At 50.5% G+C, this 26960-nt stretch overlaps 10 protein-coding genes across 10 annotated transcripts; 3 read left to right on the forward strand and 7 right to left on the reverse strand.

Annotated features, from left to right (window-relative positions):
* Positions 1–113: 113 nt before the first annotated feature.
* BBA_03929 (mitochondrial carrier protein (Rim2), putative) lies at positions 114–1046 on the reverse strand (the record flags this gene model as incomplete). Its single annotated transcript, XM_008599026.1, has 2 exons — positions 114–891; positions 946–1046. The coding sequence occupies 2 exons, from the start codon at positions 1044–1046 to the stop codon at positions 114–116; spliced, it is 879 nt and encodes a 292-aa protein (XP_008597248.1).
* A 427-nt stretch (positions 1047–1473) lies between these two features.
* On the forward strand, positions 1474–3315 carry BBA_03930 (C6 zinc finger domain protein; the record flags this gene model as incomplete). The annotated part of the gene is made up of 2 exons (XM_008599027.1): positions 1474–1533; positions 1606–3315. The coding sequence occupies 2 exons, from the start codon at positions 1474–1476 to the stop codon at positions 3313–3315; spliced, it is 1770 nt and encodes a 589-aa protein (XP_008597249.1).
* A 138-nt stretch (positions 3316–3453) lies between these two features.
* On the reverse strand, positions 3454–4254 carry BBA_03931 (DUF602 domain-containing protein; the record flags this gene model as incomplete). Its single annotated transcript, XM_008599028.1, has 1 exon — positions 3454–4254. The coding sequence occupies one exon, from the start codon at positions 4252–4254 to the stop codon at positions 3454–3456; it is 801 nt and encodes a 266-aa protein (XP_008597250.1).
* A 525-nt stretch (positions 4255–4779) lies between these two features.
* Positions 4780–12227, forward strand: BBA_03932 (TOR kinase; the record flags this gene model as incomplete). Its single annotated transcript, XM_008599029.1, has 4 exons — positions 4780–4844; positions 4904–4971; positions 5029–11729; positions 11787–12227. 4 exons carry the CDS (start codon positions 4780–4782, stop codon positions 12225–12227), a joined length of 7275 nt encoding a protein of 2424 aa, XP_008597251.1.
* A 976-nt stretch (positions 12228–13203) lies between these two features.
* Positions 13204–15283, forward strand: BBA_03933 (D-aminoacylase protein; the record flags this gene model as incomplete). The annotated part of the gene is made up of 6 exons (XM_008599030.1): positions 13204–13461; positions 13581–13927; positions 13985–14166; positions 14247–14542; positions 14613–14880; positions 14964–15283. The coding sequence occupies 6 exons, from the start codon at positions 13204–13206 to the stop codon at positions 15281–15283; spliced, it is 1671 nt and encodes a 556-aa protein (XP_008597252.1).
* A 425-nt stretch (positions 15284–15708) lies between these two features.
* BBA_03934 (Cytochrome P450 CYP617A1) lies at positions 15709–17423 on the reverse strand (the record flags this gene model as incomplete). Its single annotated transcript, XM_008599031.1, has 2 exons — positions 15709–17071; positions 17137–17423. 2 exons carry the CDS (start codon positions 17421–17423, stop codon positions 15709–15711), a joined length of 1650 nt encoding a protein of 549 aa, XP_008597253.1.
* A 1221-nt stretch (positions 17424–18644) lies between these two features.
* BBA_03935 (uncharacterized protein) lies at positions 18645–19293 on the reverse strand (the record flags this gene model as incomplete). The annotated part of the gene is made up of 3 exons (XM_008599032.1): positions 18645–18795; positions 18864–19093; positions 19147–19293. 3 exons carry the CDS (start codon positions 19291–19293, stop codon positions 18645–18647), a joined length of 528 nt encoding a protein of 175 aa, XP_008597254.1.
* A 428-nt stretch (positions 19294–19721) lies between these two features.
* On the reverse strand, positions 19722–20554 carry BBA_03936 (DUF1264 domain-containing protein; the record flags this gene model as incomplete). Its single annotated transcript, XM_008599033.1, has 4 exons — positions 19722–19750; positions 19805–20242; positions 20307–20412; positions 20465–20554. 4 exons carry the CDS (start codon positions 20552–20554, stop codon positions 19722–19724), a joined length of 663 nt encoding a protein of 220 aa, XP_008597255.1.
* A 674-nt stretch (positions 20555–21228) lies between these two features.
* BBA_03937 (nmt1 protein) lies at positions 21229–22421 on the reverse strand (the record flags this gene model as incomplete). Its single annotated transcript, XM_008599034.1, has 4 exons — positions 21229–22050; positions 22108–22176; positions 22230–22332; positions 22387–22421. The coding sequence occupies 4 exons, from the start codon at positions 22419–22421 to the stop codon at positions 21229–21231; spliced, it is 1029 nt and encodes a 342-aa protein (XP_008597256.1).
* An 821-nt stretch (positions 22422–23242) lies between these two features.
* On the reverse strand, positions 23243–25872 carry BBA_03938 (sodium/hydrogen exchanger family protein; the record flags this gene model as incomplete). The annotated part of the gene is made up of 3 exons (XM_008599035.1): positions 23243–24571; positions 24629–25708; positions 25774–25872. 3 exons carry the CDS (start codon positions 25870–25872, stop codon positions 23243–23245), a joined length of 2508 nt encoding a protein of 835 aa, XP_008597257.1.
* Positions 25873–26960: the final 1088 nt, after the last annotated feature.

Consider the following 26960-nt stretch of genomic DNA (forward strand, 5'->3'; position numbering starts at 1 on the left):
TAGGTGTACTACTTACTTGTCTACGCTGCTTACTTATTAACTATGTTAGAGTATACTCCTAATTTTATTTATAATAATATGTTAATTTATATATATTATGGGTATTTAAACTTTTACGTAAAAATTGAGTATATGGGCTCTATGGTGGAGTGTACGGAACTTTTGGCAACCCACTGTACCTCGTGAGGGTATGTGATGAGAACTGCTGCCACCTTGGCGCAGCCAGCTGCCCCAGCGGTGCTTGCCCAGTTCCTGAGCTCACTACGATGGGCTGACGATGGTGGAGAATAATAGCTTTGGGCTTGAAACAGCGTTTTGAGTCGCTCGTACAGGACAAGATGTACGACTGTCTCCAAAGTACCTAGGTAACTTGCACTGAGTCCTCGGTAGAAGCCTGACACTCCTTCAGTCTTGAAGATCTGTAGTACGCAATCAAGAGTGCTTCTAGAACGTTTTGAGGAAGCACCGTCACAAGCTTGATCATTAAAAAGCTGCAGTCTTGTCTTAACCAGCCAGATTGGATTCGTAGCAGTGGCTGTTGCGAGGCCAGCAGCAACAGCAGCCTGCGCATGCACCAGTGGCTCGGCTTCCTCGAGGCCTAGATACTGAGCACCCAGCCTCTTACAGTTCCCATACACATAAAATTTGATTGCCTGGGCTGGGACTACACCAATCAAACTAGGGACGAGACCGCGACACAAGCCGCGAATGCCCTCGGTTCTATGTATTGTGCCAAGGGCGTCGATTGTCTCGCGGATAGGGTGGACATGGCGTAGCCGTTGAATATTCGAGATTTTGTCTCGGGTAGCTGTTTCATATGTATCGGACTGCATGTGAGTCCTCAAAACATCAAGAGGAGATGTTGCGATGGAATTCACAAGTCCGCCGCTTCTGGTGAAAATTGTCAGCGTGTCGCGTCGTTGCATTGCACTCTTTTGAGCTTACGCGCCAGCTGCAAGGTGTACCCATGGCGAAAGACTATTGCGAACGGTAGTGCCGCCTGAGGCGGGTAATGAATGCGCAAAACCTTTCGTGGCGAGAGCCATTGAATTGTGAGTTGCGATATTCAAACGAATCGCGGCCTGAGTTTTTCGGCGGCGCACAGTACGGCTATGAACTTGTGAGACACTGGTAAGCAACGGGCCTGGTGGCTCGCTTGACGAACGAATCTAAATGATTCACATACTGACATTGATTTATGCAATTTTACCTTGAGTCCAAACTAGTTTGCTTATCCTTCAACAGCATCACAGCGGTCATTCCCCATTGTGACTTTGTCAATGGCACTGTGGCTGAGCTGGTGATTGCGCGTTGCGCAACTCAGCGCAGGTCAGTGCCATCCATTACTGATGCGGCCTGACTAAATGGTTAACTAGGCTTCAGCCGTCAGCATTTTATTCGGCAATCTCCCAACCTGAAGCTCAATCGCTTCCCTCTCCTCACAATTTGAAAACTTCAAGTTCTTCTGATAGAATGAAATCAGACTCCGGCTCTGCCATTTCGAACCATTCGGGTCGCAAAGGCAACAAAAAGGTTCGCACCGGTTGCATTACCTGCAAGCAAGTTCACCCCCGCATACCTGCCGGTGACCTTTTCGCTAACTAGTCGCACTCTAGAATTCGCAAAGTCAAATGCGACGAGGCTAAACCGTGTTGCCTCCGGTGCGTTAGAACGGGCCGCAATTGTGAAGGCTACGTTGGCCGCGTGCAACAGCGCAATGCCACGAGCCTGCTCCGTGTCAGCCCGCTCATGGAATTCGAGTCCCCGGAAGACTGCCGTGCCTTTGACTACTATCGTAGCCAGTCAGCACCGGTTCTTAGCAGCGTTATGGACTCGGAATTCTGGGGAGGCTTGGTATTGCGACTGAGTGTGACGGAGCCGATTGTGCGGCATGCTGTCCTGGCAATGAGCAGCCTGCATGAGTACCTCAGCAACAACAAAGAGCAGCAAGGCACCGTGGGGCCGTTCTTTGTCTACTCGCAATATGGAAAGTCCATCTCGGCATTGAGGAAATGGAAACCGGGCGACGGGCCAACCATTCCGCTACTAGCTTGCGTTCTCTATACCTGCCTGGAGTTTCTGCTGGACAACGAAGAGGCGGCGAGGATGCACATTATGCAAGGTCGGAAACTACTGAGCTCTCTCGGCAATGATTCCTCGCCAGCGGTTGAGACGGTCAAGCGAGATTTGGTTCCCATGTACACACGACTCGGCCTAGCTGCGTTTCTATACGGTGGCAACCCCCCGGGCGTGCCAGAGCATTTCCGTCCTTCAATCGCGCCACCCGCGAAATTAGAGAATATAGCAGAGGCCAGGTCTGTGCTATACCATCTGTTGGATGAAGGACTGCGTTTCAGCATAAACGCCCGACCAAAAATCTACACGGGGGAGTTGGATGCCGACGTCTTGCATACTCTCAGATCTGCGCAGCAAGACCTGTTATCTCGGTTGGGTCATTGGCATGCAATCTTTATTGTACTAACTAGCAGCTTGAAAATGACGCAGACAAATGTGTGCACGCAGAATCTCTTGCTGATATACTACAACACGGCTACCGTCTGGGTTTCTACAGCGCTGAGTCCAGAAGAATTGGCTTACGATGCCCACGTCACTGCGTTTGGCACCATCGTGTCGCTTGCCTCATCAATCATCGCGAGCGCGCAGAGCGGCCCTCCGCTTCATTCATTCAGTTTTGAGACGGAATTAATCGCACCCATCTACTGGACGGCACAGAAATGCCGACACCCACTGTTGCGTCGCGCAGCCGTGAAGCTGCTCATGAAGGACGAGCTGAAGAACCGCCGCGAAAATCTATGGCACTCCAATGAAGCAATTGCAATTGCGTTGCGAACAATGGAGCTCGAAGAGGAGAACATCGGTGAATTCATGGTGGCTGCCGATGAGCGTGCCAAGGACTTTGGTCTGGAACCTCACAGCACACCGCAGTCCAAGACTTCAAGCAGAGACTGCAGCAGAAGCGGGTGGCATGTCCCACTTAACCAACCTCCCACACTTCCACTCGAGCAAATAGAGGAGGAACAGCAGCTAGATGAGCTGCTTGACTTCAATGAGATGTCGGACACCGTGATGGGAAATGGCACTGTTCAGGGCGCTGGCAGCTTGGCTCGAGTTCTCGACTTGCGTGCTGAGGCTGCCCATCTGCTGTCTCCATATGGCGCTGTTGAGAGTTCGCGCATCAAAAACGTTCTCATTGGCGCTCGAGAAAAGAGTGGTGTTACAGTGACAATATTTCGAGAGCCACGAACCGCAAAGGGTCATTGGGATGTGTGGAAAGAATTCATTCCGTTTCTGTAGCCAAGGACCTACCCACCATCTATACGGCCGTACCTTTATGTTAACGCCAAAGTTATGTAACATTGAACGACTTCGGTATTCGTCTGGGTATCTTCATCGCCCATATTTCCTTGCAGTACACGCTCGTGTGTTTTTCGTCTAGTGTCTGGCCAAGCCAGTCTCGGCTAGATGTCGCTGCTTAATTTTCTCGTCCTGCTCTGCCAACACACGCGCCGTGAGGCTGGCAGCCAGGGGATTGTTGATACCGCTTATCCTAGCGTCGTCCTTTTTGACTTTCTTGTTTCCAGGTGTAATGCTATCCGGGTCGCGTTTGTCCCTGTCATCTTGGGAGATATCGCCCCCTTTACGCTTCTTCTTCATCTTTTCAGATCTGTCCTTTTTGAGAGAATGACACAAACCTCTAGATTTCAGGTCTTCCATTCTCTGGACCAAGTGTTCAATGTCTTTCTCGGTCGTTGGTAGGATCGTGATGACATTTTCTCGTTCAAACGGCTCGCTGCATTCGGGGCAGAGGTCTTCCTTGATTTCGGTAACCACAACTTCAGCAAAAGCATGGCCGCAGGGCACAAGATAAACTGATCTAGTGCCTGGGCCAAGTTGCTTCAACGATACTGGGCATATATACTTCTCGCCACGGTGCGTAACTTTGAGCCTCACGATGTCGCGAAGAGAGCGAATCATTGTCAAGGTCGGGGCTGCGTCTGTCGATTCGTCTGTCGCCGTCAGGTGCTTCAAAACTGACTCATAGTTGTAGAGTCGGCCAGATGCGTCTGATACTGCCGTCTCCATATCAAGCGGCGCATCGCTGAGCGCACAATGCGACCAAGCGTGACCGAGAGATTCGAGAATGATCGCTTTGAGCTCAGATACTGTCGGTGTTCGAGCCGCATTCTTTACGAGCTCCCGACGCTTGGGGATCGAGCCCCCATCATTACCCATGGCGATTGATTTGTTGTTCTGATAGCAAGCGATCAGTAGGAATCGTGCTGAGATGACAAAATTATTTGTAGGCAGGCATGTACAGAGGCACCTAAGTTATGGACTGGGTTGCGCTAGCGGGCGCAGGAGTGGTGGGGTCGGATGTCGCACAGTGTGCGAGCCTATATAACTAAGTTCATCAATTTTGACGTGGCACGTACAGTGCTATCCAGATTGCACACTGTCCTGGTCAGTTCCCCGGTTTCCCAATTCAGTGACCCAAGCAAGCTTGCCCAAGGTATCGACACCATCCTCAGCCACGCCCATTCAATCACCACACGTTTTCGTTGTGTACGTGTGCAACGTGGGTGCGGTGGAATCACAGTCTATTCTGATTCTTGCTGTTGTGTCGACCGTTCACCATCCTCTCTCGACAACCGCAACACTACCCGTCCCAGCTGGCTTGCGCGATTGCACACTACCAAGGTTGCGACTTTGAATTCTCAACACATGTGTTAAGCCTCAAGGACCCGAGTCTTCGCTGCCATGACGCAGCAGCAACCTGCCGCCTTCGAGCGGCTTGACTACATTAGTCGCCAACTTAAATCCCGGTAGGCGAGCTCCCACACCGTCGCTTAACGAGACAAGGTCGCTGACCACCCAACGATAGAGTCGGCGACGATGTACGACGAAGAGCAGCATCACAGTTGAAAGATCTCGTCGGTGTATGCCATCGAGGTTAGCTTCAAGCTTGCCTTAATTTCATAGCGACCGCAACTAACCGTATTGACGCAGACCTCAACCCGGAGCAGTTTCTATCCTTTTACAATACTGTCAACAATAAAATTACACAGCTCATCACACATGGTGGCGACTCGGCAGAACGATTGGGGGGCATCTATGCATTGGATGCGCTTGTCGACTTTGACGGCGTCGACGTCGCCCTCAAATATACTCGATTTACCCAAAACTTGAAAACCGTTCTACGGGGCAAAGATATGAACCCCATGCGGCCGGCCGCTGTTGCTCTCGGTAAACTTTGTCGCCCTGGAGGGTCACTCATTTCAGAACTAGTCGACTCGGAAGTAAATACGGCGCTGGAGTGGCTCCAAAACGATCGAGTCGAAGAACGACGCTACAGCGCCGTGCTGGTTCTGCGGGAGCTTGCCGTCAACGCTCCGACGTTAATGTATCAGTACATTCAAACAATCTTTGAGTTGATCTGGGTGGGATTGCGAGATACCAGGCAGCAGATTCGAGAAGCATCAGCCGAAACAGTCAGCGCTTGTTTCCGCATTATCCGCGATCGAGACCAGGAAATGAAACAGATATGGATGGCCAAAATCTATAACGAAGCCAGGCAAGGGTTCAAATTCAATGCTGTAGAGTATACACACGCGTCTTTGCTGGTGCTGAAGGAGCTCCTGGAACAAGGTGGGATGTTTATGCAGGAACATTACCAAGAGGCCTGCGACATAGTGTTCCGACACAAGGACCATCGCGAGCCAATCATCAGAAACACGGTTGTGCTCCTCATTCCTGACCTGGCTAGTTACTCGCCAGCTGATTTCGCCCAATCGTGGCTGCACAAATTTATGGTCTATCTCTCGGGCATGCTGAAGAAAGACAAGGAGCGTAACGACGCTTTTCTTGCCATCGGAAACATAGCCAACTCAGTCAAAAGCGCCATCGCCCCATACCTTGACGGTGTACTCATATATGTCAGAGAAGGACTGAGCGCACAGTCACGCAAAAGAGGATCCGTCGACCCTGTCTTTGACTGTATCAGTCGTCTCGCCGTGGCCGTCGGACAAACTCTGAGCAAATATATGGAAGCGCTGCTGGATCCAATCTTTGCCTGCGAGCTTACGCCGAAGCTTACGCAAGCTTTGGTTGATATGGCCTTCTACATCCCTCCTGTCAAGCCCATCATTCAAGAGCGTCTGTTGGATATGCTCAGTGTTGTGCTTTGCGGTGAGCCGTTCAAGCCGCTTGGAGCGCCTCAGCCCAACACACTCTCATCCGTCCCTGTGATTGCTAAAGATGGCAAGGATCCGCAGGCCTACGAATATCGCCGGGCTGAAGTCAAACTAGCGCTCAATACTTTGGGGAGCTTTGATTTCACTGGTCATATTTTGAACGAGTTTGTGCGTGATGTCGCAATCAAGTATGTCGAGGATGAAGACCCAGAAATCAGAGCAGCTGCCGCACTCACTTGTTGCCAACTCTACGTTCGTGACCCAATCGTCAACCAAACAAGCTATCATGCTCTTCAGGTTGTTGGCGATGTAATCGAAAAGCTTCTGACCGTCGGCATCTCTGATCCTGAGCCTACTATTCGTCTGACTGTGCTCGGGGCTCTGGACGAACGATTCGATCGCCACCTTGCCAAGGCCGAAAATATTCGCATCCTCTTCTTCGCCCTGAACGACGAGGCTTTCACGATTAGAGAGGTCGCCGTTGCTATTATCGGCCGACTGGCAAGATATAATCCGGCATACGTGATTCCATCGCTCCGCAAGACCCTTATTCAGATGCTTACAGAGCTTGAATTTTCGGACGTCGCTCGCAGCAAGGAAGAGAGCGCCAAACTACTCCGCCTTCTCGTACAGAACGCCCAGTCGCTCATCAAGCCATACGTCGAGCCAATGATCTCAGTGCTTCTGCCCAAGGCCAGTGACCCCAATCCATCTGTTGCGGCTACAATCCTCAAAGCGATCGGTGAACTCGCAACCGTGGGTGGTGAAGACATGCTTCCGTATAAAGACCGACTGATGCCCCTTATTATTGAGGCTCTTCAGGATCAAAGCTCAAATATCAAGCGAGAGGCTGCTCTTCACGCGCTGGGCCAGCTAGCTAGCAACTCGGGCTATGTGATCCAACCTTATATTGAGTACCCGCAGCTGCTGGATAATCTTCAAAGTATCATTCGTACCGAGGATCAGCGCGGACCTATCCGACAGGAGACTATCAAACTCATGGGCATCCTCGGTGCTCTCGACCCTTACAAATGCCAGCAGGCAGAAGAGAAACCCCTCGACACTCAATCTCACGCAGAGACTGGCCCAATAACCGATATTTCTCTGATGATGAGCGGGCTGACTCCATCAAACAAAGAGTACTTTCCCACTGTTGTCATCAATGCCCTCCTGCAGATTCTAAAGGATCACTCACTTGCTCAGCATCACGCCGCTGTGATTGAAGCAATCATGAATATTTTCAGGACTCTTGGCCTAGAGTGCGTTTCATTTCTGGATCGAATCATTCCTGCTTTCCTTCAGGTCATCCGCTCCTCGCCCTCGACAAGATTGGAGTCGTATTTCAATCAACTGGCCACGCTAGTCAGCATTGTGAGGCAGCACATCAGAAATTACCTTCCCGGTATCATTGAGATTCTGCAAGAGTATTGGGACAAGTCATCCTCATTGCAGTCTACCATCTTATCCCTCATCGAGGCCATCTCACGTTCCTTGGAAGGTGAATTTAAAATATTTCTGGCAGGCCTTTTGCCGATGATGCTTGGTGTTCTTGAAAAAGATACCAGTGCAAAGCGTGCTCCCTCTGAGAGGGTCTTGCATGCCTTCCTTGTATTCGGAGCTAGCGCTGAGGAGTATATGCATCTAATTATCCCCGTTATTGTACGAACATTCGAAAAACCCACGCAGCCCTCATTTCTCAGAAGGCAGGCAATCGAAACTATTGGCAAGATCTCCAAACAGGTCAATCTCAACGACTATGCTGCCAAAATCCTCCACCCCCTCACTCGAGTGCTTGATACTGGCGAGCCAGTACTGCGAACGGCCGCCTTGGATACGATGTGTGCCCTCATTCAGCAACTGGGGAAGGATTTCATCAATTTCATGGGTACTGTGAACAAAGTCGTGAATCTGCGACAAATTCAGCATGCCAACTACGAGCTTCTGGTTAGCAAGCTTCAAAAGGGCGAGGCGCTTCCACAAGATTTGAATACCGAAACGCGCTACTTCGACCGCGGCATCGAGCCTGCTTTTGCAGACCTGGGCACCAAAAAGCTAGAGATGAACGCTATACATCTGAAAGCGGCTTGGGACACCAAAGGCAAGTCTACAAAGGAAGATTGGCAAGAATGGGTACGGAGGTTCAGCACAACTTTGTTGACTGAATCTCCGAATCATGCCCTCCGCGCTTGTGCGAGTTTGGCAAGCGTCTACCTGCCTCTTGCACGAGAGCTTTTCAATTCTGCTTTCGTTTCATGCTGGAGCGAGTTGTTTGAACAATTTCAAGAGGAACTCATCCAGAATATTGAGAGCGCTATCAAGTCAGAGAATGTTCCGCCGGATCTGCTTGGTCTACTTTTGAATCTTGCTGAATTCATGGAGCACGATGACAAAGCCTTGCCCATCGACATTCGAGTACTGGGACGGGAAGCTGCGCGATGCCACGCTTATGCCAAGGCTCTCCACTACAAGGAACTGGAGTTCCTCCAAGATCAGAGCAGCGGAGCAGTTGAGGCTTTGATTGTGATCAACAACCAACTCCAGCAGTCCGACGCTGCCATTGGTATCTTGCGCAAAGCTCAGCTCTATAAGGAAGGCATCCAGCTACGCGAGACCTGGTTTGAGAAGCTTGAACGCTGGGAAGAGGCCTTGGCATTTTACAACAAGCGTGAAGCAGAAGTACCCCCAGAACAAGCTGTCCCAATTGACATTGTGATGGGTAAGATGAGATGTCTGCATGCTCTAGGCGAGTGGGATGCTCTCGCTACGCTTACCGGTAACACGTGGCAAAACTCGGCTCCCGAGGTGCAGCGTATGATCGCGCCATTGGCAACTGCAGCAGCTTGGGGTCTCGGTAAATGGGACTCGATGGATAACTACCTGTCTTCACTGAAGCGAAACTCTCCAGATCGCTCTTTCTTCGGTGCCATCTTGGCGCTGCACAGAAACCAGTTTAAAGAGGCGATATCCAACATTCAACAGGCTCGCGAAGGCTTGGACACAGAGCTAAGTGCTCTCGTTAGCGAATCCTACAACAGAGCTTACCCTGTTGTGGTCCGTGTCCAAATGCTTGCCGAGCTTGAGGAGCTCATTACATACAAGCAGTGCGACGAGAAGAAACGTGTGACGATGCGCAAGACCTGGGAGACGCGTCTTGAGGGCTGCCAGCGCAATGTTGACCTTTGGCATCGCGTACTCAGACTTCGTGCTCTGGTGATAACTCCCGCGGAGAATATGCGCATGTGGATCAAGTTTGCCAATTTGTGCCGCAAGTCTGGCCGTATGGGTCTTGCAGAGAAGTCGCTGAAGCAGCTTATTGGGGTGGAAGCGCCTCTCGAAAATATGATTCCTTTCTGGAAGGAAGGTTCGTCCCTGCCTAAGAATGTTCCAGCTCAGGTTATCTATGCTATGCTCAAGTTCCAATGGGAGACTGGCCTACAACCTAGTACTCATTCGCTTCGTCGCATCTCGGAGCGTACTCTGTATTGCCTGCAGAGGTTTACTAACGAAACTGCTCATCGATTCGACGTGACCAAAATGCATCTCTCGTCTCAGTCTGGTACTGAGCTTTCCAATGCCGATTATGCATTCCAGAATCATGTCGACTCGTCGATCATTACTCCACAGACACAGCGGGCGCTCATGGAACAGACTGTGCTGCTAGCAAAATGTTACCTCCGCCAGGGCGAATGGCTCATCGCGCTCAACAAGGATAATTGGCAGCGTGATAATATTGATGAGATTCTCACTTCCTATTCTCAAGCCACAAAGTATAACCCGCGCTGGTACAAAGCATGGCATGCTTGGGCTCTCGCAAACTTTGAGATTGTTCAGACCCTTACTGCTCGCACAGAGGGCGATGCCAACCGAGCGGATTCCGCCGACATAATTCAGCACGTTGTCCCTGCCATTCAGGGATTCTTCAAGTCGATTGCGCTCTCCGCCGGCAGTTCGCTTCAGGATACCCTGCGTCTGCTGACCCTCTGGTTTACTCATGGCGGTCACGCAGATGTCCACTCAGCTGTGACTGAAGGCTTTGCAAATGTCAGTGTGGATACTTGGCTGGAGGTTCTCCCTCAGTTGATCGCACGTATCAATCAGCCCAATGTGCGTGTACAGCAGTCTGTGCATAATCTCCTCGCAGACGTTGGTCGAGCGCATCCTCAGGCCTTGGTCTACCCTCTCACGGTCGCCATGAAGTCTGTGCAGAGCACTCGCAGATCACGGTCTGCGGCACAAATCATGGACAGCATGCGTCAACACAGCGCCAATTTGGTAGCCCAGGCTGATCTTGTCAGCCATGAGTTGATTCGTGTCGCAGTCCTATGGCATGAACAATGGCATGAGGGTTTGGAAGAAGCCTCGAGACTTTACTTTGGTGACCAGAACATTGAGGGCATGTTCCAGACGCTTGAGCCACTCCACAACTTGCTAGAGCGTGGCCCGGAGACACTACGTGAGATCTCGTTTGCTCAAGCATTCGGTCGTGACCTGAGGGAAGCACGAGAATGGTGCCATCAGTATGAGACTAGCAGGGATCTTAACGACCTCAATCAAGCCTGGGATCTCTACTACCAAGTTTTCCGACGAATTTCCCGACAGCTACCACAAGTCACCAGCCTCGATCTAACGTACTGCTCGCCCAAGCTGCTCAACGTCAAGTCTCTTGACCTGGCTATCCCGGGCACCTATCGCAGCGGTCAACTCCCAGTGAGAATCCAGTCATTTGAGCCAACCTTGACAGTCATCAACTCGAAGCAGCGTCCTCGTAAGATTACTGCCAGCGGCACAGATGGAAACTCCTATCCCTTCCTTCTCAAGGGCCATGAAGACATTCGGCAGGACGAACGTGTTATGCAGCTGTTTGGCCTCTGCAACACCCTATTGGCAAGCGATTCGGAGTGTTTCAAACGCCACCTCACCATTCTTCGCTTCCCAGCAATTCCGTTGTCGCAGAGCTCTGGCCTGATTGGGTGGAGATCTAACACTGATACTCTTCACGTTCTTATCCGAGAGTACCGTGAAAGCCGCAAGATTCTTCTGAATATAGAGCATCGCATCATGCTGCAGATGGCTCCTGATTACGACAATCTCACGCTTATGCAAAAGGTGGAAGTCTTTGGCTATGCTCTGGATAATACCACTGGCCAGGATCTCTACCGTGTATTGTGGCTGAAGTCTAAATCGTCCGAGGCCTGGCTTGAACGTCGCACCAATTACACGAGATCTTTGGGTGTCATGTCCATGGTCGGGTATATTCTCGGGCTGGGTGACCGTCACCCTTCCAACCTCATGCTCGATCGCCTCAATGGACACATCTTCCACATCGATTTCGGCGACTGTTTCGAGGTGGCGATGAAGCGGGAAAAGTATCCGGAGCGTGTACCTTTCCGCTTGACACGTATGCTCACCTACGCAATGGAAGTGAGCAATATCGAGGGAAGTTTCAGAATCACATGCGAACATGTGATGCGAATTCTCAGAGACAACAAGGAGAGTGTGATGGCAGTATTAGAGGCTGTGAGTTATCTTATAGGCACACGATTCATCGTGTGATGTATACTAACTTGGCAATAGTTTATTCACGATCCTCTACTAACCTGGCGATTGACAAACACGGCATCACCAGCGGGTCCGAACTTCCGTTCCGACCGTGAGGCTGCGCTGATTGGTCTCAATGGTGGCGGAAGGGCGCGAAGGGCGTCGATTCTGGACGCTGACATTGCGCCTTCTGAGCTCATGGCCAATGGTGACCCCGTAGGCGCACTGATGACCCGCCCCAGAGCCAGAACGAATAGCGGCGTCGAAACCGAGGGCGCCAACGGTGCTCAGGACACGGAGACTCAAAACGCCAGAGCCATTGAGGTCCTAGATCGCGTCGTGCAGAAACTGAATGGTCGCGACTTCAAGGAAACGGAGGAGCTTGACGTTGTGAATCAGGTCAACAAGCTTATTATCGAAGCGACGAAGCTGGAGAATCTTTGCCAGCACTATATTGGATGGTGCAGCTTCTGGTAAAGCGTTTGTTGGCTCCGCCACAAAATGTTGTATATTTATACTTGAGAGTATGCAGAGCATGATGCTGAGCATGTTGTGCTCTGCATGCCGGATGAAGTGTTCCCGGCATGTTTTGACTTTAATTTTCGGCGCTTGGTTGCGCAAGGGGTTGGGCGCTTGGCTATTCGCTGTCCTCGACTACGTGTTTTTCTTTTGTTTGTGCCTTGTAGGAGCTTTGGTAGCGTACTGTGGACGGCTCAATCAGCGTCTTTTGAGGTCGTTATGTATTAATACTAAAGATACCTTTTTTATCGGCAGTGGGATATTCCCACTCTTGTGACAGATGATGGAGCTTTTACCTGCTGGACCCCAGTTTGAGGCGGATTGTCACCTGCTATTGAGCCTGGCTTAGATGCGCGGACTTTAGAGCGGCACGGAGCTGCTAGTGGCACGGAGCTCGAAGTGGTGCATTTTAAATACTGCGGAACTCAAGCAAACAAGGTGCTACAGGAACTGGGGCAAGTATGACATAGATAACACAACGGCTAATAGGGCTTCTCAGGTTTGTCATTCTCCTTCCTTTGATCCGGACAGAAATGTGGCGGGGGGGGGACACTTAAAGGCGCGCCATGTGAATACTAAGCTACAGCGTATCACTGCTCTACGAATCCAGATCAAAGGTTGAAATTGAGCTCACAAAATAGAAGCAATCTACCAGTTAAAAGAATATTGATACACAATTTAACTTAGTTCGACTGTCTTAACCTCAGAGGTCGGCACACATCGTGAGCAACGTTTAGTTATCCGGCTTTGTACCTATCTATGTGCTGCTAGCCCGCCACACCCCGCACCCCACGCCTGACCCCCAACTATGCGGGGGGGACCAAGGAGAGGGAGTTCCTGAACTACGGACGGGAGGGAGGGTATTTAAAGCTGAACCCTTCAAGGAGAAAGTGTACGCTTCTCTGTGATGAACTACAATCGAGCTGCTACGAAAATGGAGCCCATTTTGTTTCAATCTGTCACTGTCATCACGGGCGAAGAAGACGCCACGCCCTTTGTCGCAGATGTCCTGGTCAAAGACGGTCTGATTGCCCACATCGGCGACCCTGGCACGGTAGAATCTGCGACAGCCCGGCTCATCGACGGCAAAGGCCAGTACTTGTCGCCTGGATTCATTGATATGCATGCGCATTCCGACTTGTATCTCATCACGAGTCCAGCTCACGAGGCCAAGATCTCACAAGGCTGCACAGTAAGTAAAATAAGGAAAAAGCGCCTCTGGTCACCCTTTGATTTTGGAAGCCGGGATCACGCTGGGAGTTTGTTGGAAAGAATTTTATCAGACTTGCTTGCTGATTAATATGAATGCAGACCGAAGTTGTCGGCCAAGATGGAATTTCGTATGCCCCTGTACGTACAAAGGAGCAACTGCGGGCCATTCGGAGTCAAATCGCAGGCTGGAACGGCAATCCCTCCGACGAGGAATGCCAGACCAAGCACCAGGGCACCGGAATCTTTGAGTGGCAGACTGTGGGTGACTACCTCGACTGCCTGGAACAGAACAAGACTGCGACCAATGTGGCCATGCTAGTACCGCAGGGTAACCTTCGCCTCCTGGCTTGCGGCCCCAACGACACTCCCGCTAGCCCTGCGGAAATACAAGATCAGGTCAAGCTTTTAAAAGAGGCCATAGGTCAAGGGGCGGTCGGAATGTCCAGGTACTGCTGATATTGGCCTGCTGTCGACTCCCAGGACTAGCTAATGTTTGCTTGTAGCGGCCTGACTTATACGCCTGGCATGTATGCTTCCAACTCGGAGCTCGCAGTCCTTTGCCAGGCTCTCGCCGACGAATATCCTGGCGCTTTTTATGCGCCGCATCACCGCAGCTATGGATTCAAAGCTCTGGAGAGCTACGAGGAGATGCTCGACCTTGGGAAAAACACTCGCTGTCCAATCCGTGAGTCAAAACGCGCCCCAGGCCCCTTGCAAATCCGCATGAAGCCTTTCTGCTGACCCCCCCCCCATGCCCCTTTGAAGACTTGACACATGCAACTATGAACTTTTCCGAGAACAAGGGTCGAGCGCCCGAGCTACTGCAGATGATTGACGGGGCGCTTGGCTCTGGCGTTGACGTGACGCTCGACACGTATCCCTATTTGCCAGGGTGCACGATGCTGGCCGCGCTGCTTCCCAGCTGGGCGTCAGAGGGCGGTCCGGATGAAACCCTCAAGAGGCTGGGCGATGCGAAAGTGCGAGACAAGATTCAAGTTGCCGTGGAAGTCACTGGATGCGACGGTGGCCATGGCATCCCGACGAACTGGGATGAGATCCAAGTACGCATTCACAGGCCCTTTTATCATGATTTTCTTTTTCCCCAAAAAAGGCTAATGCAGACATGACTAGATTGGTAGCACGCAGCACGAGACGCTGGATGGGTACGCGGGTAGACGCGTGGCGGAAGTTGCCCGGTCCCTTGTCAAGCCTGCCATTGACGTCTTTTTCGACATTCTTGTCAAGGATCGACTTGCGACGAGCTGCTTGCTGCACATCGGCCACGAAGAAAATGTCCGCGCCATTATGAAGCATGAAAAACACATGAGTGGAAGTGATGCCATTCTGCACGGCGAAACGCTGCATCCTCGTGCCTATGGCACATTTACGCGATACTTGGGTTAGTTCACCCACACATGTACTTTTGCAACTCTTTTTTGCTTGGTATATAGAGTTTTTCTGACTGACAATGATTTTCATTAGGTCACTATGCACGCGATTTGGGCATGTTTACCATTCCGCAGATGATGGCACACCTGACGTCGCGCCCAGCCAAGCGCCTCAATGTGTATCCGTTCCGTGGGCATGTCGGTGTTGGGTCAGCGGCAGATTTAGTCTTGTTTGATCCGGAAACGATTCAGGACATGGCCACGTTTGAGCAACCGAAACTGACCAGTAAAGGCATCAATTTCGTGCTGGTGAATGGTGTGGTTGCGGTGGATGCGGGAAAACTTACCGGGGCGAGAGGAGGGCACGTATTGCGGAGGAGGGAGGATGGCACAGTTGGGTCTGGCAAGGTTTAGTGCATGAATTCGAGCAGAAATGGGTGATTTAGTACAGACAGATGACAGAAGAACATGTCCCTTGATGAAAGTCTTTAAAACCGAAGTGGTTGGTATAGAAGAGACAGATGGCAGAAGAACATGTCCCCTGATAAAAAAAAGTCTTCAGAACCAAAATGGTTGATACAAAAGAGACAGATGACAGAAGAAGATGTCCCTTGATAAAAGTCTTCAAAACCGTACCCTCCTTGATAAAAAGCCGAGAAATGCATGGCCAATAAATGTACAATTGAATGAGACTAAATCTGTTATTTCATCAACTAATGCTTCTCGGCGTTTTTAAAAAAACGGCAAAAAAGGCAAAGATATTTGCTCAACAACCTATTCTACAAGCCTATTTTAATAATACAAACGCCTTGTTTTTTTTTTACAATTCTCACATTGGCTTACCACCCATCAACAACCTGTATGCACATTTCCATTCCGCCGTCGGGCTTGGCGACAACACTGGGATTAATCTTGATGTTGCTTTCGTCAAGAAGAGACTTGTCCTTGAGCTCGAATTTAAAGCGGCCGATCCAGGCCGCGGCCAGACATGCCAGCTCCGATTTAGCGAATGCGCCACCGATGCAGCTGTGAGGCCCGTGAAGAAAGGTCATAAAGGCATAGTTGCTGGTGGCTCCTCCGCTTGCCGCATTGGTCGCATTCTTGCCGCCATTCTCCGGGGTCAGCCAGCGCTCTGGGTTGAACTCGTGCGCATCGTCGCCCCATTGCTTGGGGTCCGTGTTTGTTGCCCACGGCACCAATCCCAAGAGGGTTTCCTTGGGGATAAACTGTCCTTGGATGGTAGTGTCTTGGGTTGCCACTCGTATCGACTGTGCCACGGGGCTGTGCACTCGTAGTACCTCGCTGCACACGGCGTTGAGATACGGCATAGAGTCAATCACGGCACTCGTGACTTCAGTGTCGCTGTCTGGAGAAGGAAGAGCATCGCGAATCTCCTGACGCAGACGCTCCTGCATATGCGGGTACTTGGCCATGAAGTACGTCACCCAGATGAGGGAAGATGCGGTGGTCTCGTGGCCAGCAGAGAGAAACGTCATCATCTGATCAACGAGCGCATTCTCGGAGAAGAGACGTCCTCCCATTGCAACGGTGAGTATGTCCAGACCTGCATCCTGCTTGCTCTCTAGCAAGCGCCTCTTTTCTTGAATCAGCTCATGCGCAACACCGCGAATGTGGGCGGACGCTTTTCGAGCATCTCTCACCCGCTGAAGCGGCAGGTTGTTCATGATAAAGCCGGGAAAGAAGGCGCGAAGACCAAGAAGCACCATGTCTCCGTCCGCGGGCTGCAGAAGCTCGTAGCTTTGCGCCAGCGGGTTCTCTGGGTTCTTGATGGAGCCAAAGTCGACGCCGACACCCGCCAGGCCGATAATGTCCAAGGCGCAGCGCGCGGTCCATCCAGAAATGTCCGTCTCGGTATAGCCCTTGTCATCACAGGATGCCGTAATCTCGCGCACAGATTCGCACGATTTTGTCCAAAATGTAGGATACAGGTCCTTTACGTGTCGGAATGAAAAGGCGGGCAGCATGTCGCGACGCTGCTTCTTATGCTCGTCGCCTTCGACAGTAAGAAGACCCCAGCCGATGATCAGAGCAAGAAAACTGCGCGCGAATAGAGGCTTTTCAAAGCTGTAGCACTTGGTGACGAGAAGCTCCGAGAGTGCCTGGGGGGAGTTGACAATGACCATTTCCTGGTTGAAATGCCACAGGATACGAATCAGGCCTTCGTTGGGGCTTTCTGCGATCCTGAATCGAAGTTGTCAGTTGGTCCCGAGGTGGACTTTTTTTCACGCACAAGATTGTTTACATACCATTTTTTCGCCATGACACCCAGGCCCTTTTTGCGCATGTTGATTCCATGACCAAGCAAGGGGAGTCCGCCTTTGGCCTGAGGCAGGTGGCGAAGAGGCGACACAAAGAATGGATACACAAAAACTGCATATACAGAGTAAATGGTAATTTGAGAGGCAAACAGGGCAAGAAAAACGAGGGCGGATTGTGCCGTGTTGTCCAAGAGATGAAGCAACTTGATGAGCACACAGCCAAGTAGGCTGATGCCCGCCATGTGCTTCAGTGGTATAAGTCGGATGGCTGCCATTGCGCGCCTTCTGGATTTTGGTCGGTGCGGTACAGAAAGCGATTATTGGAATTTATAACGCGCGGGTCAATGTAACGGATGGCAACATATTTCTCTGACCTGGGGAACCCCGGATCCCTCTTTCTTTATTAAAAAAGCTGATTCGCTACCGAAGCTGCACCGCGGCAAGTCGGCGAGGTGGAGAAGCTGCAAAGCCGATAGCGCGCGGGGTCGTGTGAGGGGGGGACGGACGGGCTTGCTTGCGGCCTAGCTCCGTTCCAAGCAGCTATCCAAGTAAGTTCGTTATCGCAGGCGTAATAATTAATCTTAAACACGGAGCCTTTGACTTGCAAACGGCACAGAAAGTAGCCAATCGCCGCAGTGGATGCATTTCCCCGCATGGCTCTTTGCATCGCGCCGCATCCGAGTCAGTCCATTACCGAGCATTGCATGGAAAATCAGGTGGATCATGATTTGTTTCCAATTTGTTGGGGGTGGAAAAGCCTTGATGACGACAATATTGACCCTCTTGCACGTGTAAAACCATCAATCAAGACATGTCTAAGCATGTCTAAGCATGTGATCAGGGTGATTGTATACAAGTCCCTTCAAAAGTACAGAGCAACATGGAGGTCTGTACCAGCGCTCGGCTACTGGCTGTTGTGGTTCAGCCATCTGCACAGCTCGAGTTTAACATGTATATCTACCAAGACCTTTAATCGCCACCTTGTGACTGTGACTCAGAGAGCAGGACTCTACCGCGAGATTAAGATGATTCCAGCCATGCCACGAGCCGAACAGCGAAAAAGATGGGTAAAAAAGGCTTACGTGTATCTGAGGCCAGACTAAACATCCCAAGAGCATTTGAGATTTGATGATGCACATGAATTACTCCATACTCGCCTACAGAGCGCTGACCAACCCAACTTAAAAACATATCCACAAGCTCTGTCGCTGGCTTGACAAATTTGCAATTATAATTCTGCGTTTTTCAATTTCTTTTTCGTCAATCTCAAATTATAATCATACATTTAAAAATACCATCCATCCCTACCTGAACGGTCCAAACAAGACAGCAGATGAATGTTTCGGCCGTCGACAACACCTCCGCCAAAGTAGCATCACCTGGTATCATCCCCCCGCTTAAATTGCTTTTCATCCATTGCCGGCTTCTATAACAATCATCGGGGGGGGCTTCTTTTTTTTTCGGTATAGCTTTCATCTTGAATTTGGTGCCAGCTATTAAACAGTGTCTTGCGCTGGTGTGTCTGCTCGCACCGAAGTAGCCGTGTCTGGTCGCTTTCTGCCATTCGAGGTCGGGGTGACGACCCTTTCATTTCGCCACTCGTGCCAGAGCCGACTCTCAATAACAGCATTGCATAAGAGAAAGAAGCTATAAAAAAAATTGTCATCAAGTTAAGCCATGAACCCATCACAAAATGCCGGCCGATAAGTACTCACAAGGCTAAAAAGTTGAACGCAATGACAGTCTTCTTCAAGCCGCATCTGCTGAAGCCATAGACGTAGCTGTACCTACGGCAGTATCCGCGAGACCAGTCTTGAGCCGAAAAGATGAACGATGTGAGCCAGAGGTAGGAAAGCGCGAGGTTGATTGGCCAGAGATGACCACCATATCTGCTAATCAGGGGTAGAATCATTCCAAGCGTCCAGAGTGCAAGAGTGATGACAGCCTGCAAAAGGTGAGAATGGTACAAAACTAGATAAAAGCAATGAAGTGACTTACTATGACCTCTTGGTAGATGATGTGTGTGTTGTGAGCGGCAGAGTACTTGTTCAAAAAGTACGACAAAATTCCAGTCACAATCAGCGAAGACACCCATACAATAGCGTGGTTGGCGAAAGCCAAGTATCGGAGGGTTGATTGAAACATGGTGTGAATTTCCCTGCTGATGTTGAAAAGGTTTTAATAGACGGTTAATTTGCAAATCTAAAACTAGAGCTCATTCCTTTATATCATGAAAATTCTTGTCCCAACACAAAAGAGACAACGCCTTTTTTAGAATTTGTCTACTTATGTCATGTACGACATCAATGTGACGCGCGTGGGACATGGATGACGTGAATGTTCAAGCATAGGCAATTGTATTATGCTTTTGGGAATGTATAGTAAAAGCTACACACATCAATAGTCGTGACATTATCATGAGCGTATCATCATACCATACAGATGACGTCTGTATGATTCTACAGCTACCTGCGAATAGGCGACATTTAGCCGTATGTAGTAAATACGACCAACTTTACTTGAATATTAATATTCACAATGCATGATAATTAATGCTAAAATCAGCTGTTTTTCTAATTCTTTTTCCAGGCATTATCCGCATCTGCATGTCAAGTTAGCGTCACTACTAAACTCCGGGGTATAGTCCCAATCTCACTTGGGTGGATCTGAGGCACTGGAATGTCCTCTCTCTGCCCTTTTTTCGTTTTATAGTCGACGTTGAATTTCTTGTCCCTCTCTTCAACTCTGCCAAAATCCAACTGCCCATCGGCTGTAAAGCTCGTCATAAGCTTTGGCTCACCCAGCGGCAGTTTGTGGCCCTTGTCTGTCTGCCATAGATGGTAAACCTTGCCGTACAGCCGGACCACGTTCTCCATCTCTTTGTGCTCCGCTTGAGCCCAAAGTGCGTCAGGAACAACAGGATTTGGCATGACGAGCATTCCGGATTTGACTTCGTAGACATGCGAATGCCAGAGCTTTTGTTCTTCGGAAGATAGCGTATCGAATAGCTCGGGCGCGATCATGTATTCAACGCCAATAAGTCGTGCATCGGGCTCGGCCGAGTCATAAAGAAGGCATTGGCGCACATCTTTGTCTTTTTTGCATCGTTAATTATAATTTTCGCATGTTTTCTAGAACAAGCATTCCGTCGTACGTACTCACGTGGCCGCAGTAATGATTCGTCTCTACTGCGCGTTGCGGGTCGTCGGCGTACGCGTGAAAGGCATTCAGATGCGCGCATATGTTTTTCAAGGGCTTGAAATCCTGCACTATGCGTCAAAACTAGAGATTCAATCAAAATCATCGGTGGCCTGACCTGAGTAAGTGCTGCTCCTTTGGTGAGGAGGGTCTGCTGGAGAGTTAGGGGTTCTCCTAGCCCGTCGTTAGTGACTTGCTGGCTTGCCATTGTAACTAAATGTAGGATACGTGTTTTGGGGGCACAGAGCCAGGTAGAAGTGTCAAATATGAATAAATAGGCAATGTAACGCCATCCAGCAGGGGAGTAGGGCTGACTACTATTGCCACATCATGATTCCAGCTCTGATGAGATATTCATGACGTGTACTAAATGGGGGGTAGTCGTCAAGTCGCGCGTAATCAACGCTCTCTGCTTTATTTTCTACTACGCTCGGAAGCTCTCTTGAAGACATTTTTTTCCCTTTGCCATAAGAATTCATGACATGCATTCAAGAATCACCACGACTAGCTATTTTTCCTGGCCAATTGAAGCGCGAAATTACCCACCATTTTGTGCGAATTCTCCATCGTTTCAAGAGGACGCCTTCATGTTTCCGTAGTCGAAGATTCCATTCCATTGCATGAACAGGTCGCAAGCAGCTTAATAACCTATGGCAGGCTCGTCATAACTAAGGGCTACCACAATACTACAGGTTCGGCCTCTTCACTTTTAGTTTTCAACTGATTTTCAATATATGGCGCAGAAAAGTCTCTGTTCCTAGCTATGAATACCTCGGACTATTTGGTTGAAGCTCTCGCCGATGCGCACGCGCAGAAATAACGTGTTGAATCATTAAATCATCTAGTCAAGAGACATCGCGTACGTACAAGTAGACATGGCCTCTAAGCAGCGGCAGCGCGCGGGAGACGGCGGAAGCCACCGCGACAGGCCACATCGCACTGAAGCTCGGCCATGCGCTTCTGATCTCCGAGGGGGTCGTTCGATGCCTCGTCCAGAACCCATTCGAGATGCTCGTTTGTGTAGTTGGGGACAAAGTCGGCGGCCAGGACACCGAGGCGCTGGCCGTACTTGGTGACCTTGTTCCAGTCACGCTTGACATTCTGCAGGTCGCGCGAGAAGTAGGCGTAGCTGCGCTCAAAGATTTTGCGGTTGAGCTGTGTGCCCATGACGGGTTTGAAATCGACATACTCGGCCCAGGCACTTTCCGGTTCGGCCAGGACAAAGTCGGTGGCGCGCTTGACGGCGCGAAGGAACGCGCGCACCTTGTCAGGGTTCGCGGCCAGAAACTCGTCGTTGGCAATGTACAGAATGGAACAGAAGCAGCAGCAGCCGAGCTCGGCGAGCTCGTCGATGCGGAGCATCTGCACGTCGGATTTAGGACGGCCTTGGCTATCGAGCCACTCCTCGAGCTCGACCATTTGGACATTTTCCAGGCCGATGCCGGCGTCGATTTCGCCATTCTTGATGGCTTTGGACACATTCATGCCGCAGCGGACGGCAGTGTAGTCATCGGGGGTGAGGCCATAGTGCGAGGTGAGTTCGTCGATCTGGATCTTGCCGAATTCGCCAACGTAGCCGATACGCTTGCCCTTGAGAGAGCGGAAGTCGGTGGTGATGCCAGAGTCCTTCAGATAGACGACACCAGTGAAGGGCTCATCGAGGAGGCTGCCGATTGAGGTGACGGGAAAGTTGCGAGCCTTGGCCTGCATCTCGGATCAGATCACGTTCTCGGCAGAAATGTATTAGGTTGGGTCACGAACAGCGAGGGTATGAATCATGGCCTTGAAGCCCATGTTCACACTGCCAGAGCCAATGATTTCAGTGACATCCTAGGAAAATTAATATGCTACTACCAATTAGGAGTTGGCCGTGGCAATCTCACGCTGGGGTCGTTGGGCTCTAAAAGGGCGACCTTGATGCCTTCGGCAGCAAAGAAACCCTTACTCTGTGCCAGATAGAGGGGGGCGTGGTAGGGCGTGGCATGCCTGCCGTATTGTTAGAACGTAGGGATGCCCCAGCTAGGATCTGTTTCTGCTGACCAGTTGGTTAAGAACGTGATCTTATCAGTAGACATTGTGAGATGTCGAGCAAAACGCTGCGGTAGTCAGTATTTTGCAGCGCATGCAAGGGGAGAATATCAGATGCAGGTCCTTTCGCTGGTATTATCCAGATCAAGTTCGCCGGTATTTCTCAGATCAATAGGTCAACCCGCACAGCAGCTAAGACAAGCGACACGGCTGCAGCACGAGGCGAACCCATTGAACACCCGGTTGCATTCCAGTATACGTTACCTCGATCTTGGGATAGCTCCATAGCGAGAGAATTTATTCCTGCGCGGATCACATGGTCCGTACCAGAGGCTTTTGTTGTTATGTTGACGAGGTTTGTTTAGCAAGGGCGCTGTAGGGAGATGTAGGAGAGTGAAGATAAAAATGCCGCATCTCGATCGCGATCGCTTTTATACATCGCAAGCGATGCCGGGACCCTTGAAACTTATCTAACCAATTATATGATTACATAAAAAGGGAACAACCTAATACTCCATTTTTGTCCGCCTTTGGCCGCCGGCAATTGGCTCCGTCATCAGACCAAGAAAGCGGCACAAATATCCAGGTGGATTACAATGAACCCCGCTATGCTCGTCAGCCTTTTCTAAGCGGAAATGTCCAGCAAAAGTTGTAACTATGATCTCTGTAGATCAGTCATTTGGTCATGGAGTAGGCTAATTAGCCTAGCTGCACGTATTCGCGATTCTTCCTCAGGTGCTGCGGGAGAGTCTGGCAGGTTGACTATCACTTTGCCAGTGCTCTCTGTCGTCTGAACTCAATATGGTGATACATATATATATTGGGTGAAACAATACGCTGTGGCTTAAATATCCTGAAATGACCGTCTTCATAAAGGCGCCGTATCATCTGCAGCTTGCACTGCCTGAACGATCAACACATCTGCTTCGGCAAACTCCTCAACAATCTGCGAGGCAAGAACTCCCAAGCAATGTACAGTCTCACTCGCCGGGGCGTGCTTCAACTTTCCTTCGTCCAATTTGTCTTTGGCATGTCGTCCGACAACAATAAGGCTAGACTTGTTTCCGTGTGGCGCGATGTCGGCATTAGTAGATGCGTGGTGGATGAAATCTTCCACGGTGCAGGGGCCCTGCACCTGCTCAATCTGAACCCTGGTGGACAATTCCTCGCTCATCTCGTCTAGAAAGCTGGCTGCGCCTGTTTTGGATGAGTTGGAGTTTTGCGCATCTGCTTCCTTGGCCTTCAAAATAGTAGCAGTCGCCTGCGATCCCTGACAGAGCTGCAAGACGAGACGAAGAGCAAAATCATCATCGGCACCTCCAATGTAGATCATGAATATGTGGTATGGCTGGCGAGACACCGCAGCAACTGGGAAGTCACTTGTCGTTTTGGCAAAGGAATATTGGCGGATAAGCTTGCCCTGTTCTTCAGTTACACCGTCTTTGGAGCTGGTGTGATCACTTCTAGTGAAAAACACAGCAATGTTATGCTCATTATTGTCCAGTATGGACGACGCGAAAGCAGTGTATGGCGAAGCTAATTTGTCAGCCTGTGCAGAAGATGAAAGGATCTGCGAGTCTCCGATATTTCCCGTCTCGCTCCAGGGAACAAGAAGTAGGCTAGCGGACATGGCCGTCGCCTTCAGGAGGAGTGCTTGTGAGAATCGGTGCTCGGGCATGATGGCAACTTCTCCAGATACAGCCAAGTAATTCGACTGTGTCGCAGTTTGAAAGATATTCACAACAGGATCGTTACGACTGTAGCTATCCACCTGAGAAACAGTCATGACAGACGAGTCACGATCAGTCAGCTGGAGTAGCCTGAGCCCATGGGCACGGACTGGCCCTCGACAAGCGTTATCTGACTCTGTCTCTTGATTCAACAATTTGTCAGAATCTCCAAAGAGCGACACAAGCTTCAGAAGCCTCGGCATAGTGTCCAGACGCAGATATACGAGGACGCGAGTCACGGTATTCTCTCGCGTAGCACTTGAGTGTGCGCCATCGCTTGGGGGGTGAATAAGAGCCCCAGTATCCCAGTCTATTTCACCACGTCGCCAGAGCTCCATCTTCTTCTGGTACCAAGGCGGATATAGCCACGACACAAGCGGCGTTGTGGCAAAGGTTGTCAAAAGCGCCATGACAACAAAGATGGTAAAGGTTCGAGTGCTGAGAATATTGGCTTGGAGACCAATGTTCTGTAATAAATTAGCGGGTGAATACCGAAAGCTTTAAACACTCAGTAAGTAGCCTACCAGTACGATCAACTCGACGAGACCCTTGCAACTCATCAAAACACCAATGGTCAGCGACTCGCGCCACACGAGGCCATTCAATCGCGCAGCAAAGGAAGCACCGATAATCTTTGTCAGGAAGGCGACAATGGTTGTCGCAAAGACATATCCCCAGGCTAGACCGCTGTTCAGTAGTCCAAGATTTGTTTTGAGACCGGAAAGCGTAAAATAGAGCGGCAGTAGTAGAGCGCCGATGAGGTCTTCCATTTTTTCGGTGACCTTGATGTTGAATCGACCTTCCCGTGGAACTATCAGGCCAACCATGAATGCACCAAAAATCGGGTGCACGCCAATGATGCCAGTAAAGAAGGAGGCCGCCAGTGCTAACAGCATAATCAAGGACACAATACCCTGAGATGGGCCACTCTGCAGGCTATCTGTTCGGCGAAGAAGCCAAACGAGAGCAGGTCTGATAATATAGACGAGGAGGAGAAGAAAGCCAAGGCAGGATAGAAGGATCCAAAGCGCAGTCAGGCCCTTGCCGGCATTGACTAGTGTGACACACAACGCAAGCAGCACCCAGCCAACGACATCGTTGGCAACGCCTGCGGACAAAGTGATTACACCAACTGAGGTATCCAGAAGTTTGAGTTCGGAGAGGATTCGACACAGAACGGGGAAAGCTGTGATGGCAATAGCAATTCCAATGAAGAGCATGTAGGTGCTGAAGCTGATGGGAGCAAGCCCAGAGTCATCGCGAAATGCATGATAAACTCCCCAGGCTAGACCACAGCCAACTGCAAAGGGCAGAGCAAGGCCCGCAAACGCTACCGAAGTTGCGACGCGCCAATTTGTCACAAGAAAGCCGACATCAGTCTCCATGCCGATGAGGAAAAGGTATAGAATCAGGCCGAGATTAGCGACCAAGGAAAGATTCGGAATAGATTCTTTGGGAAATATTGATTGCTGGAATCCCGGTACACGCCCCATGACCGACGGCCCAAGAATGATGCCGCCAACGACTTCGGCAATGACGCGCGGCTGTCGAATCTTGGCCAAGGGCCAGTGCAAGGCATGACAAACGATGATGATTAAACTGGCCTGGATACAACACGTCGTCAGAACTGAGGTAATAACCTGAACCGTTGTCGATGGCAATCACATACTTGAATGATGAAAAGGATGATTGGATCTGCTGGATTGTACTTGGAAGGATTGGCCCCCTCAATCACGCCGCCTTGCGGAGGCGCACGGTTTCCGTCCATGGTCGATGGATGTTATTCTGACGCTGTGAGCCGGTCGCTTGGGAAGGCAAGCCGAGCATGCGTCGAGGCTTGGTTACTGAGGGCTTTACCCAGTATTTGAATAACAGGAAGATGTACGTGGGAAAGTCATTTCAGGGCGCGCGAAAAGGCTGGCTGACAGGGCATGACCTTTTCTACGTTCGTGGCGTTTAAGCGGGCTGTGAGGCTCGATCTTGTCACTGGCTGCTGGCCCACTCAGTTACCGGGAGCGTTTGCACCCACCGACAGTTGGTTGCATTGCCTCAGAGTCAGGTAGGCTCAACATGTGAACGAATAATTAAGTCGGCTTAATCGCAATTTTTGTCACTTTACTTGCATAACATGATCAATCGGATACGACTTGGACGGCTTCCTCGAACAAGTTTCGACTCATTGTTGTCATCAACAACAGAGGACTTTGATGGGCTGGGCTGAGGGGGATGTGGCGTTGATAAGCAGCAGGCTGTTGTGTGTTGTGTGACCAAACATACAATGGTCTAGGCGCCAAGATATCACCACCTGAGCAAATTATTCAGCCCGACAACGGATGAGGAGCTGCAAAGCCTGCAAAGCTCAACAGGTCTGTTGCACAGAGACGCAGCCGCATCACCAGCGGTTACTGTCCAGGGTAGGAAAATCTTGCCTAGGTTGCAACGACGGTTTCAAAGGAACAACGGCCGTGGACGCGTCAATTAATGCGTTGAACAGGTCAGAGGAGGGTTTCTCGTTCAGCTACGAAATGGCAGGCGATCGAGGCTGTAGTGGCGTTGCGCGTGATTATCCGCACCAGCAAATGGCGATCCTGGAGAGAAGGCTTGTTCAAATGCTTGATGCCAATGTGAACCCTTGAGCTACCCTACCCGAAGCAGGGTCATGTGTCCAAGTACTCAGTAGCAATGAGGCCGGTCAATTCTGGGCTAGCTCGGTCTAGCCTTGCCCAATGCTGAGAAGCTGCCGCTACCAGTACCAGGTAGTCAGCTGGAAGCATACTCTTGTCCCAGTCCGGGGCCTAGAGTTGCCATGATTTTCCTATGCTGCATTTGCATTTTCTCAAGATGCATTTCCCTATG

Source organism: Beauveria bassiana, assembly GCF_000280675.1.
Source record: "Beauveria bassiana ARSEF 2860 unplaced genomic scaffold BBA_S00008, whole genome shotgun sequence".
Lineage (NCBI taxonomy): Eukaryota > Fungi > Ascomycota > Sordariomycetes > Hypocreales > Cordycipitaceae > Beauveria > Beauveria bassiana.